At 40.8% G+C, this 13440-nt stretch overlaps 2 protein-coding genes across 4 annotated transcripts in view; one reads left to right on the forward strand and one right to left on the reverse strand.

Annotated features, from left to right (window-relative positions):
- Positions 1-13440, forward strand: part of ASH1L (ASH1 like histone lysine methyltransferase) — a 324062-nt gene that overhangs the window by 31329 nt on the left and 279293 nt on the right. The gene's annotated exons all lie outside the window — the stretch shown is intronic.
- LOC136391000 (large ribosomal subunit protein eL28-like) overlaps positions 10473-13440 on the reverse strand; it is a 64507-nt gene continuing 61539 nt past the window's right edge. Inside the window, exons 3-4 of the mRNA XM_066362260.1 lie at positions 10829-10999; positions 10473-10793 (exon numbers count right to left, since the gene is read on the reverse strand). Of these exons, the coding sequence (XP_066218357.1) occupies positions 10525-10793; positions 10829-10949 (390 nt within the window). The 5' untranslated portion in view covers positions 10950-10999 and the 3' untranslated portion in view covers positions 10473-10524. The remainder of the gene's footprint in view (positions 10794-10828; positions 11000-13440) is intronic.

Consider the following 13440-nt stretch of genomic DNA (forward strand, 5'->3'; position numbering starts at 1 on the left):
GAGAGACAGAGAGAAAGTAGAGGGTAAGTGTGGAGAAGCAGATGGGCGTTTCTCCTGTGTGCCCTGGTCAGGAATTGAACCTGAGATTTCCACATGCTGGGCTGACGCTCTAGCACTTAGCAAACCGGCCAGGGCCTGTGTGCCATTCTGATTGGCTTCCTATGTATAGTTACATAGCTTCCCTACCTACACTCCACCTACCTCTCTGAATGCAATTTCTAAATCCAAACCTGACCATATTCCTTGACAGAACAGACTCTTTACCATTCTCTTCAAGATGCTGCCCACCTCTTCAGCTTTTTGTCTCACTGGGCATTTTTTTTTTTTTTTTTTGTATTAAGTGAGAGGTGAGGAGGCCGAGAGATAGACTCCTGTATGCACCCCAACCAGGATCCATCCTTCAAGCCCCATCTGGAGCCATTGCTCTGCCCATCTGGGGCCACTGCTATGTTGCTTGGCAACTGAGCTACTTCAGTGCCTGATGCTAGGCCATAGAGCCATCCTTAGTGCCCAGGGCAAACTTGCTCGACCTATTCGAGCCATGGCTGCAGGAGGAGAAGAGAAAGAGAAAAGGGGGAGATGGAGGAGTGGGGAAGCAAATGGTCACTTCTCCTATGTGCCCTGACCAGGAATCAACCTGGGACTTCCACATGCTGGGCCGATGCTCTACCGCTGAGCAAATGGGCCAGGGTCTCATTGGGCTTCTTAACCTTGTGTTCCAGCTGTTGGAAATGCCATCATTCCCAGGCATGGTTTGTTTATGTCTCTGTGGCTTTCGTGTTCCTCCCAGTGCCAGGCTGCTTAGAGAACACCTACCCATCTTCTGACAATAAGTTTAAGTTGATACTGTGAAGGCTTATCTTCCCACCTCCCCTCTTCTAGTGAACAATATGCACTATTTCTTTTTGGCATATATCTAGAAATGGATTACTGGGCCACAGGGTAAGCATGTTTTTTATCTTTAGCAAATACTGTCAGTTTTCCAAATGATTGGGTGATTTTACTAGTAATGTGGTGCTGCAGTTGCTCCATATATCCACCTGGTTGTTTTTGTTTTTTTTACCTGGTTTTTATTTTATTTATTTATATTTTCTGAGAGAGAGAGAGAGAGAGAGAGAGAGAGAGAGAGGGAGAGAGGCGCAGCAGACAGGGACAGACAGGAGGTAGAGAGATGAGAACATCAATTTGTAGTTGCGGCACTTGAGTTCATTGATTGCTTTTTGTTCATGCCTTGAATGGGGTACTACAGCCGAGCCAATACCTCTTACTCAAGCCAATGACCTTGGTCTTCAATCTAGAACCTTTGAGCTCAAGCCAGTGACCTTGGGGTCATGTCTATGATCCCATGCTCATGCTGGCAACCCCGCACTCAAACTGGTGAACCCACACTCAAGCCAGCAACCTCAGGCTTCCAAATCTGGGTCTTCAGCTTCTCAAGCCAACACTCTTTCCACTATGCTACTGCCTCATCTAGCTGGTGTTGTCATTCTTTTCATTTCAGCCATTCTGGTGGATAATAGTATTTCATTGAGGTATTGATGTACGTTTCCCTAATGACTGGTGAGGTTGAGCATCTTTTTATGTGCTGGCTGTACATTTGGACATCCTCTTTTGTAATGTACCTGCTTTTAATATATTTTCTAAATGTATTTTCTTTTTTTTTTTTTTTTTTTTTTCATTTTTCCGAAGCTGGAAACGGGGAGGCAGTCAGACAGACTCCCGCATGCGCCCGACCGGGATCCACCCGGCATGCCCACCAGGGAGCGATGTTCTGCCCCTCTGGGGGGTCGCTCTGTTGCATCTAGAGCCATTCTAGTGCCTGGGGCAGAGGCCACAGAGCCATCCCCAGCGCCCGGGCCATCTTTGCTCCAATGGAGCCTTGGCTGCAGGAGGGGAAGAGAGAGACAGAGAGGAAGGAGAGGGGGAGGAGTGGAGAAGCAGATGGGCGCTTCTCCTGTGTGCCCTGGCCGGGAATCGAACCCGGGACTCCTGCACGCCAGGCCGATGCTCTACCGCTGAGCCAACCGGCCAGGGCTGTATTTCTTTTTTTAGATATATGCATTGCAAATATTTTATCCAATGTGAGACTTTTCACTTTCTTGGTGATATCTTTTGATGAACAGAATTTTTTATTTTTGATCAATTTCATTTTTTTTTAAATTTTATTTTTTACAGAGATAGAGTCAGAGAGAGGGATAGATAGGGACAGACAGACAGGAACGAAGAGAGATGAGAAGCATCAATCATCAGTTTTTCGTTGTGACACCTTAGTTGTTCATTGATTGCTTTCTCATGTGTCTTGACCATGGGCCTTCAGCAGACTGAGTAACCACTTGCTCAAGTCAGCGACCTTGCGTCCAAGCTGGTGAGCTTTTTGCTCACACAAGATGAGCCCGCGCTTAAGCTGGCGACCTTGATGTCTCGAACCTGGATCTTCTGCATCCCAGTCCGACACTCTATCCACTGCGCCACTGCTTGGTCAGGCTCAATTTCAGTTTGTTTTTAAAAAAGAAAGATTTTGATCTAGTTTGAAAGGTATTTTGGGGGGACTAGGAGGCAAATGGAGAATTACTTAATAGGCATAAAGTTTGAAACAAAATGAACATGCTCTATTGATGTGTTGTACAGCATTGTACCTATAGTCAACAACACCGAATTATACACTTAAAATTTTAAGAGGAGAGGTCTCATGTTAAATGTTATCACCACAATAAAATAAAATAACAATTATCTGTGTTGTAGGTAACAGTCCACTGAATGAAAACAAAAAAAGACAGGAATGAATTAAGAAAACAGATAGTTATAGAATAATGGAGTTAGAAAGGATGTCTAGATATAGTGTTTTTCAGATGCCAGTTAACTATCCTTTGTTGTATGAAGAGTGTAAACCCAGTGACCTTAGTTGAGTTTGCCTATCATCAGGATGATTTCTCTCTGCCTTTGTGGTTCCCAAAATATTTCTCCTCTGTTTTCACCAGTGTTCCCAAGTTTAAAAGTAAAAAGGTTGAAAACCACTGGTCTAGAAGTTACTGGGTTAGTTTTTTCAGTTTTACATAGATATGAACAAAACAACTTTGAGAGATGTGTGCTTATGGTAGCTATATGTATTTCAGATCTTTTCAAAATAAGTTTTCATTGGATTTTTGTTTATTTTAAAAGTAATACAGTTTTTTTAATAGGTTAAGAAAAAATATATATAATTTTTTTACTTCCAAACCTTTCTCCCTAAAGTAACCAGTGCTATCAATTGTTATATAATCATCTGTACTTATATTTCTGTATGCATACAAATACATATGATTTTCTTTTGTTCTTTACAAATATGAGATTTTGCTTGCTTTTTAACTTAAAAATAGCAGACATTTTATATTTGTGTATGTCTGCATATGTGTGTGTGTCCTATTTTTGTGGCCATGTGAATGAGCACTATAATTCTTTTATTTGTGTGTGTTTTTATGATAGTCTCGAATTGCTATTGAAGTTAGACTCTGTAAAATTTTAAATTGTAGTAGATACCATGAAAGCTTTATTCCAAAATGATGGTGGCCACTAGTGCTTATTTTTCATTGCTAGTACTAACTCTTACCACTTTAAAAAATTTTCAACCAAACTGATGAATGAAAATTACCTAGTTTTAATACATACCTTCCAAACCACTAATGAGGTGGTACATTTTTTTCTAGTTGATTATTTCTATCTCTTCTTGTAATTACCTGTAGATATATCTGAATTTTTTTTCTTATTTGCTAGTTCATAGAATAAGTATGTATAATCCTTTTTTGTGTTCATTGCATTTTCTTCCAATGTATTTTTTTTTGTTTATAGTACCTTACATATATATATATAATGCTTTTATATAATTAATTCTGTATTTCCTTTTATGGCTTCTTGTTTCCTGATTTGTTTAAGAAGGTTTCTCCCCCGTAGGCTACAGAGATATTCACAAATATTCTTCATATTCTTTTATTTTTATATATAGCTCTTAAACCCATGAGGGAATTATTTTTGTATGTAACATGAAGAATGGGTCTAACTTTGTTTTCTCCAAATGGATTGCCAATTAGGCCAGTATGCAGCACCATTATTAAGTCAGCTTCTTGTCATATTGAAATCTATTAATTGAAATGTTTTCAGCCTTGGCTGGATAGCTCAGTTGGTTAGAGCAGGGGTAGTCAAGCATTTTATACCTACCGCCCACTTTTGTATCTCTGTTAGTAGTAAAATTTTCTAACCGCCCACCGGTTCCACAGTAATGGTGATTTATAAAGTAGGGAAGTAACTTTACTTTATAAAATTTATAAAGCAGAGTTACAGCAAGTTAAAGCATATAAATAATAATTACTTATCAAGTACTTTATGTCGGATTTTCACTGTTTGGCAGAATAAATCTTTATAAAACAACTTACTATAGTTAAATCTATCCTTTTATTTATACTTTGGTTGCTCCACCACTGCCCACCATGAAAGCTGGAACGCCCACTAGTGGGCAGTAGGGACCAGGTTGACTACCACTGGGTTAGAGCATCACATGGAAACACCAAGGTTGCGGGTTTGATCCCTGGTCAGGGCACATATGGGAAGTGGTCAGTGAATGTACAACTAAGTGGAACAACAAATGAATGCTTCCCTCTCTCTCCCTTACTCTGCCTGTATCTCTAAAATCAAATCAATTAAAATAAGTTTTAGTTTTCAAGAGGACTACAGTGAAAAGTTTTTATGCAAAGTAGGAAAGGAATACTTTTCACAAGGTACTTTATTTTGATCTGCCAGATAATTTTTAAATGGCTTTATTAAGATATAATTCATGTTCTAATTTAAAATATACAATTCAATAATTATTAGTATATTCACATAGTTATATAATCATCACCAACACCTAATTTTAGAACCTTTCATCTTGGTACCCATTAATAGTCACTCTCCATCCCTAGCATTCCCCCTATTCCCTAGCTAACCACTATCTACTCTCTTTCTTTATAGATTTGCCTTTTATGAACATTTCACATAAATGGAGTCATAATATAATGTCTTTGAACCTTCTTTCATTTAACATAATGTTTTCAGTGTTTGTATTTGCTGTAGCATGTTCAGTATTTCATTCCTTTTTATTTATGAGTAATATTTCATTGTAGGGATCATGTTGCTTTGAACACTTGTGTATAAGTTTTTGTATGGACATAAATTTTCTTTTTATTTCTATACCTAGGGGTGAAATTCCTGGGTCATATGGTAATACTGTTTAACCTTTAGAAGAACTGCTAGACGTTTCCAAAGCAGATGTACTGTTTTATATTTTTACTCCAGTTTCTCCTCAGAAATTTATTTATTTATTTATTTTACCATGTGCATAAGAGACAGGGACAGACACACAGGACGGGAGAGAGATGAAAAGTATCAGTTCTTCGTTGAGGCACCTTAGTTCTTCATCTCACATGTGCCTTGACTGGGGGGCTCCAGCCAAGCCAGTGACCCTTTCTTAAGCTAGTGACCTTGGGCTCATGCCAGCAACCATGGGGTAATGTTTATGATGCTACACTCAAGCTGGCAATCCTGTGCTCAAGTGGTGAGCCCGTGCTCTAGCCAGAGGAGCCCATGCTCAAGCCAGCAACCTTGGGGTTTCAAACCTGGGTCCTCAGTGTTTCAAACTGATGATGCTCTATCCATTGCACCTCCCTGTGGTCAGACTTCACAGAAAAATTTTAATAAAATAACAAGTGACTTTTTTGTTTAGTGCACAACCATATGCACTGGCTCTGAGTTGATTGCCTCTTACCCTAGTGGAAAAATCTTTCTAATGTAACTTCTGCTTCTCTCCTGCTGCCAGTTTAGAAATCCCTAGGGATAGAGATCAGTGTCTCTATATATTCCTTGCAACCACAGCCCTATCCCACCTCTTTTAAAAAATAGAATTGAAGTTATATAAATGATCCATGTTAATTTTGCTTCTCAGGAAGAGCTAAATAAGATTTGAGTAGTTTATCATCCGACAGTCAACGAATAGAATTTTTTTCCTTATGATTTAGCTTTGGGGGTGCTTTTTGTGTATATTTTCCCTTTGCGGCTTACTAATTTTAATTTATGTCTGCTCTTTCTCTTTTTGTTCTAAGTTTCTAGAAGTGGTTTGTTGGTATAATAGTTCTTTTGGTTATGAGATACATTCTTTCCTTCAGTTTAGTGTTCCTGAAATTAGAAAATAACAAAATTGATAACCACATTTAATAAGACAATGGCTTTTAAATTTTTTTTACCCTGAAAATGTGGTCACTAATTCATGAAGCCTTTAAAATTAGTGGCATCTTGGAACTTAACAAACATATGCAGTATATAAATACGAAAATAACTAGGTTTATTTATGATGAGTCCTTTGAAAATTAGGAGTTGTTGGCAATTGTCACCATCTTTTTTTTTCTTTCTGCAGTGAGAAGCAGGGAGGCAGAGAGACAGACTCTCACATATGCCCGACCGGGATCCACCCAGCATGCCCACCAGGGGGCAGTGCTCTGCCCATCTGGGGCATTGCTCTGTTGCAACCAGAGCCATTCTAGCGCCTGAGGCAGAGGCCATAGAGCCATCCTCAGCGCGCGGGCCAACTTTGCTCCAATGGAGCCTTGGCTGTAGGAGGGGTAGAGAGAGAAAAAGGAGAGGAGGAAGCATGGAGTAACAGATGGGCGCTTCTCCTTGTGCCCCAGCTGGGAATCGAACTTGGGACATCCACACATCGAGGGCTGATGCTCTACCACTGAGCCAACTGGCCAGGGCCTCACCATCTTTTAAACCAGGGGTAGTCAAGCATTTTATACCTACCGCCCACTTTTGTATCTCTGTTAGTAGTAAAATTTTCTAACCGCCCACCGATTCCACAGTAATGGTGATTTATAAAGTAGGAAGTAACTTTACTTTATAAAATTTATAAAGCAGAGTTACAGCAAGTTAAAGCATATAATAATAATTACTTACCAAGTACTTTATGTCAGATTTTTGCTAAGTTGGCAGAATAAATCTTTATAAAACAACTTACTATAGTTAAATCTATCTTTTTATTTATACTGTGGTTGCTCTGCTACCGCCCACCATGAAAGCTGGAACGCCCACTAGTGGGCGGTAGGGACCTGGTTGACTACCACTGTTTTAAATGAAGGGTCCTGTGGTTGAGTGAAAAAGCTTAGTTTGTTTCTCTTTGTAAGTGTACTTTATATTTTATAAATTATGATGAGTAAATTTTTTAGGAACATAGTTCAGATTTTTTTATTTTATTCATTTTTTAGAGAGGAGAGAGACAGAGAGAGAGAAGGGGGAGGAGCTGGAAGCATCAACTCCCATATGTGCCTTGACCAGGCAAGCCCAGGGTTTCGAACCGGCGACCTCAGCATTTCCAGGTCGACGCTTTATCCACTGCGCCACCACAGGTCAGACCATAGTTCAGATTTTATTGGTATCTTCATGAAGATATTTTAAGTATTTTATAATTTCAGTGACTTAGGTAATGTCAGTGATTCAGTGGTTTAATGTAAAACATCTTAAACCAGAAAACTGCTTACCTTTTGACTTTTGAGGAGCTAATTTCATTGTTATATACATAGTATTTATTTTTTAAGTTGTATAAACAGTAAGAGCTTATAAAATATTTAAAGAAAAATATTCTTTAATATTTTTATTTTGTTTAGTGTTTTTTAGTCTTTATATACATAGTTAAAAATATAGTAATAGGCCTGACCTGTGGTGGCGCAGTGGATAAAGCGTTGACCTGGAAATGCTGAGGTCGCCGGTTTGAAACCTGGGCTTGCCTGGTCAAGGCACATATGGGAGTTGATGCTTCCAGCTCCTCCCCCCTTCTCTCTCTCCTCTCTCTCCCTTTCTGTCTCTCTCTCTCTTCTCTAAAAATGAATAAATAAAAATAAAATAAAAAAAAATGTTTAAAAAAAAAACAAAAACAAAAATATAGTAATAAATATATTGTTTATTCAGTCACTAGGTATTTATTGAATATCTTTTATATTCCAGGTACTTTTTGCTTAAGGCTACAGCAGTGAATAAGGCAGACAGGATTCTTATTCTTGTGGAATAGATGGTCTAGTGCAGGGGTCAGGAACTTTTTTGGCTGAGAGAGCCATGAACGCTACATATTTTAAAATGTAAGTCCGTGAGAGCCACACAACGACCCGTGTTCGTTATGCATTATCCAATAAAAATTTGGTGGTGTCCCAGAGGACAGCTGTGATTGGCTCCAGCCACCCACAACCATGAACATGAGCGGAAGGAAATGAATGGATTGTAATACATGAGAATGTTTTATATTTTTAACATTATTATTTTTTTTATTAAAGATTTGTCTGTGAGCCAGATGCAGCCATCAAAAGAGCCACATCTGGCTCGCAAGCCATAGGTTCCCTACCCCTGGTATAGAGGAAAATACGGATATTAAACTTACTAGTATGATAAGTGTTAAAAGAATTACAATATGCTGCATGAGCACTTAACAGGAAGATCCTCGATGGTCGAAGGGGTTAAGAAACATCTCCCTGACGAAGTACCTTTAATCTGAGATGAAAAGGATGAGTAGAAGTCATCTGGGAAGCAGGCAGAAGAGAGTCTTAAGGATAGAGAACTATGTATCTCCTAGGGAATGGAACGCAGATGTTTGATGAACTGGAAAGCACTTAGAACACATATGTCACACATAACATGCTTTTTCTGGTTGTCATTTGCCCGTGCTTTGCTCATAGCAGAGTGGGAAATGGTGAGACTAGAAGAAGGTAGGGGCAGATAACAACAGCAGCAATAAAAGTAAACACTGGGCCCTGGCCGGTTTGCTCAGTGGTAGAGCGTCAGCCTGGTGTGCAGGAGTCCCAGGTTCGATTCCCGGCCAGGGCACACAGGAGAAGCGCCCATCTGCTTCTCTCCTCCTCCCCCTCTCCTTCCTCTCTGTCTCTCTCTTCCCCTCCCGTAGCCAAGGCTCCACTGGAGCAAAGTTTGCCGGGGCGCTGAGGATGGCTCTGTGGCCTCTCTGCCTCAGGCACTAGAATGGCTCTGATTGCGGCAGAACGACACCCCAAGATGGGCAGAGCATCGCCCCCTGGTGGGCATGCTGGGTGGATCCCGGTCGGGCGCATGCGGGGGTCTGTCTGCCTCCCCGTTTCCAGCTTCGGAAAAATACAAAAAAAAAAAAAAAAAGTAAACACTGACATGTGTGTGAAGTACTTTTCTTTTTTCTTTTAGATTTTATTTATTCATTTTAGAGATAGGAGAGAGAGAGAAAGGTGGGGGAAGCTTGAAAACATCAACTCATAGTAATTAATTCTTGTATGTGCCTTGAGCGAACATGCCCAGGGTTTTGAACTTGTGACCTCAGTGTCCCAGATCAACACCTTATCCACTGTGCCACCACAAGTCAGGCTAAGTATTTTTCATATGTTCATTGAACCCTAACAATAGTTTTTATTCACAAGTGAGAACTGAGGCATGCAGTGCCTTGACCAAAATTAATATAGCAGAACTGGCATCTGAGACTATACATTCTGGGTCCAGAGTTTGTATCATTAAGCACTACACCATAGTGCAATGCATATCTAACATAAGTTATGACTAAAATTGGGAATTGTTATATCTGAAGACCAGTATAAAACAATTCAAAGGTTTTAAGTAGGGAAATGACATAATCAGGTTGTTAAATCACTTTTCTGGCTACATCTTGGAAAAGGAACTGCAGGAGAGGAAGGGGAATATACAAACATGTTGGAAATGCCACTGCTATTTTGTGGGCAAGAAATGTTTTCTTGGACAGGTTGGTAACAATGGAATTAGAGAAGTGCTTGCAATGAAAAAATTATATATATGGTATTCACAAATGTTTGTGTTAGATTTAAGTTTGGAAATAAGGGAGTAAGAGGAATCAAAGAAGACTGCCAGATTTCTGGCTTGAGCAACTGGTAGTACCATGATTTCTTAGCTAATATGATGCATCCTAAGAAATATGATGATGAGCTATAAAAATTTAAAGACTATGAAACCTAGGAAATTAGAATGCAATAATGTGGTATAAAAATTTTAAAGTCTTACATACTTTATATCTTTTTTTTTTTTTTTTGGTATTTTTCTGAAGCTGGAAACGGGTAGAGACAGTCAGACAGACTCCCGCATGCGCCCGACCGGGATCCACCCAGCACGAAGCTCTGCCCATCAGGGGGCGATGCTCTGCCCCTCCGGGGCGTCGCTCTGCCGAGACCAGAGCCACTCTAGCGCCTGGGGCAGAGGCCAAGGAGCCATCCCCAGCGCCAGGGCCATCTTTGTTCCAATGGAGCCTTGGCTGCGGGAGGGGAAGAGAGAGACAGAGAGGAAAGGGAGGTGTGGAGAAGCAAATGGGCGCTTCTCCTATGTGCCCTGGCCGGGAATCGAACCCGGGTCCCCCGCATGCCAGGCCGACGCTCTACCGCTGAGCCAACCGGCCAGGACTACTTTATATCTTTTTGGGGGGAGGGCTGAGTGATGCCTTTTATTGCTTTTCAGGCAGTGGGGGTGGGGGTGTGCTCAGGAGCTCTTCGTGGGGCGGTGCGCTTCCTCTTGACCATCACGAACTTCTGGTTGCACAGGATGGTGCTGGTCCTGCGGATGGCGGCCATGTGGAGATCTGGGCGGTACCTGTTCTTGCGGATCATGTGCCGGATGCTGCTCAGGGTGGGCCGGGCGTTCTTGTTGATGGTCCACACGTAGGAGGTGGCCAGCTTTTGCTGGCCGCTTCATAACGATCACCACGCCTTTGCCGTCGGCCGCCGGCTCCACGGCCGCGGTCTTGCGGTCTTGCGGTCTTGCGGTGGTTCAGCCCGTTCTAGCGGATAGCGGAAGGAGTTGCGAGCCTTCAGGTTATTGGGTTCGGTGCTGTAGGTCTGTTTGTTCCTCTTGATCAGGAAGCTGGAGCAGTTCCATAGGACCGACCATTGCAGGTGGGCAGACATGGCGGCAGCTCCTCTCCCTGCCACAGCGGGAGATGAAAAGAGGCCTATACCTTTTCTTTAAATGTTGAGAAATAGAACAGAGATTACAGTCTCTTATGTTTAATAAAGACCACAAAAAGAATTTATCACAGGTGAGACAAATTGGATTTTAGTTATTTTAAGCTAAAAATCTGCCAACATTGTTCAATCTGCAATGGCAATTTTAGGTAGGTGTACTTGCTCAAAAAGAAAAACTTATTCTTAAATATTATAAACAGTTAAGATAAATTACCTTTTTTACAAAGTTTAAAAACCTATAAAAATTCATTCAATTTATATATTATCATACTGCCTTTCTTTGTATATATCATGAATATATATTCACAAATCTGCTTGACCTTTCTATTTAAATGTTTCACAGGTATCTAAAATTTTTTTTATTTTTTATTTTAGTATTATTTATTTTTATGATAGAACGGGACAGAGAGAGGGACAGACAGGAAGGGAGAGAAAGGAGAAGCATCAATTCTTTGTTGCAATACCTTAGTTCAGTAGTTCTCAAAGTGTGCGCCAGGGCGCACTGGTGTGCCCATAAGATTTCCAGGTATGCCCTGTGGTATTCCGGAGAAATATGTGCCTGTTGGGGACCAACAGGGATTTTGGAGTTTAGATTTTGGGGGGACAGAGGTGTGGGGAATTGTCTGTAAGCTGACAGTCTGCCTAACTGACCTCATTTGCTTGATTAATTTGCAAAAGGCTGTTAAGTTGTGGTGCTGGATTGTTTACACTACCCCCCATGTTCCCGGGAAAGACTAGAGGCAAGTTTCTTTTATCCTTTGCTGTAAAGTTAAGCTGATATGTATGGTGGGGGTTTCTGCACTCAACACAAGAGTAAAAAGAGGAATTCTTCAATGTATTGATGAGGAAATGAGAGTTTGCCTTTCAAATATATGTCTAAACATTGAAGAAATTGCTAGGACGCATCAGGCTCATGTTTTTCATAAACACAAGAATGAAAATAACACATTCGTGCTGGGACCTGCCGAATTTACTAAATGTTAGCTAAGAATGTATCTATAACTTTTTTGTCGTTTTATTTTTTAATCCCTCTTTTTTACAAATTGTAAAAAGTATAACTCAAAAAATGTAACAAAAATGTTTTTTTAATGTCAAAATAAATTTAATTTTGTCGTATTTATTTAGTTTACCATAAAAGCATGCTTGGACTTTATATATTTTTTCTTTAATATTTGACTTATTATAACATTTCTCAGAAATTTGTATATAATGTGCCTACAATTATTTGTAGGATTTTAAATGCACCCCGACTTCAAAAAGTTTGAGAACCTTAGTTGTTCACTGATTGCTTTCTCACATGTACCTTGACCAGGGACTACAGCAGAGCGAGTGACCCCTTGCTCAAGCTGGTGACCTTGTTCTCAAGCCAGAGACCTTGGGCTTCAAGCCAGTGACCATGGACTCAAATCAGCGACTATGAGGTCATGTCTATGAACCCACATTCAAGCCAATGACCCCACGCTCAAGCTGGTGAGCCTGTGCTCAGGAGACAACCTTGGGGTTTCAAACGTGGGTCTTCCACATCTTCGTCCGACTCTCTATCTACTGTGCCATCTCCTGGTCAGGCTAAAACTTAGTAAATGTATTACTGAACTCTTGATCTCCCTTTTCTGTCTCATCCTGGCAAACAAAAATGTCAGCCCCAAGAAGGCAGGACTCTTTTGTGTTTTTTTGCACTGCTGTGTCCCCAGTTCATGTTACATAGTGGACACTCAATAAATATTTATTAGTTTTAGGAATATCTTTTTTTTTTTTTTTTTTTTTTTTTTTTTTACAGAGACAGAGAAAGAGGGGCATAGACAGGGACAGACAGGAACGGAGAGATGACAAGCATCAATCATTAGTTTTTTTGTGCATTGCAACACCTTAGTTGTTCATTGATTGCCTTCTCACATGTGCTTTGACTGCGGGCCTTCAGCAGACCGAGTAACCTCTTGCTTGGGCCAGCGACCTTGGGCTCAAGCTGGCAACTCGGGGTCTCGAACCTGGGTCTACCGCATCCCAGTCTGACGCTTTATCCACTGTGCCACCACCAGGTCAGGCTGTAGTAGTATCTTAATGGTACCACCATACAATTCATCAGTTGCCCAAGTCTTTAAATGTTTTTTTCTTCTCTTTTATAACTTGACATAATTTGTCAAGTTATACCTCTAACGTATCTCTCAATCTACCATTTTTTGGGGCGGTTGGACAGAGGGAGTCAGAGAGAGGGCAAGACAGACGGGAAGGGAGAGAGATAATAAGCATCAGTTCTTTGTTGCGACACCTTAGTTCATTGATTGCTTTCTCATGTGTGCCTTGAATGGGGGGCTACAGCAGAGCGAGTGACCCTTTGCTTAAGCCAATGACCTTGGGCTGAAGCCGGTGACCTAACGCTCAAGCCGGCAACCCCGTTCTCAAGCTGGTGAGCCCATGCTCAAATGGGATGAGCCTG

Source organism: Saccopteryx leptura, chromosome 2, assembly GCF_036850995.1.
Source record: "Saccopteryx leptura isolate mSacLep1 chromosome 2, mSacLep1_pri_phased_curated, whole genome shotgun sequence".
NCBI lineage: Eukaryota > Metazoa > Chordata > Mammalia > Chiroptera > Emballonuridae > Saccopteryx > Saccopteryx leptura.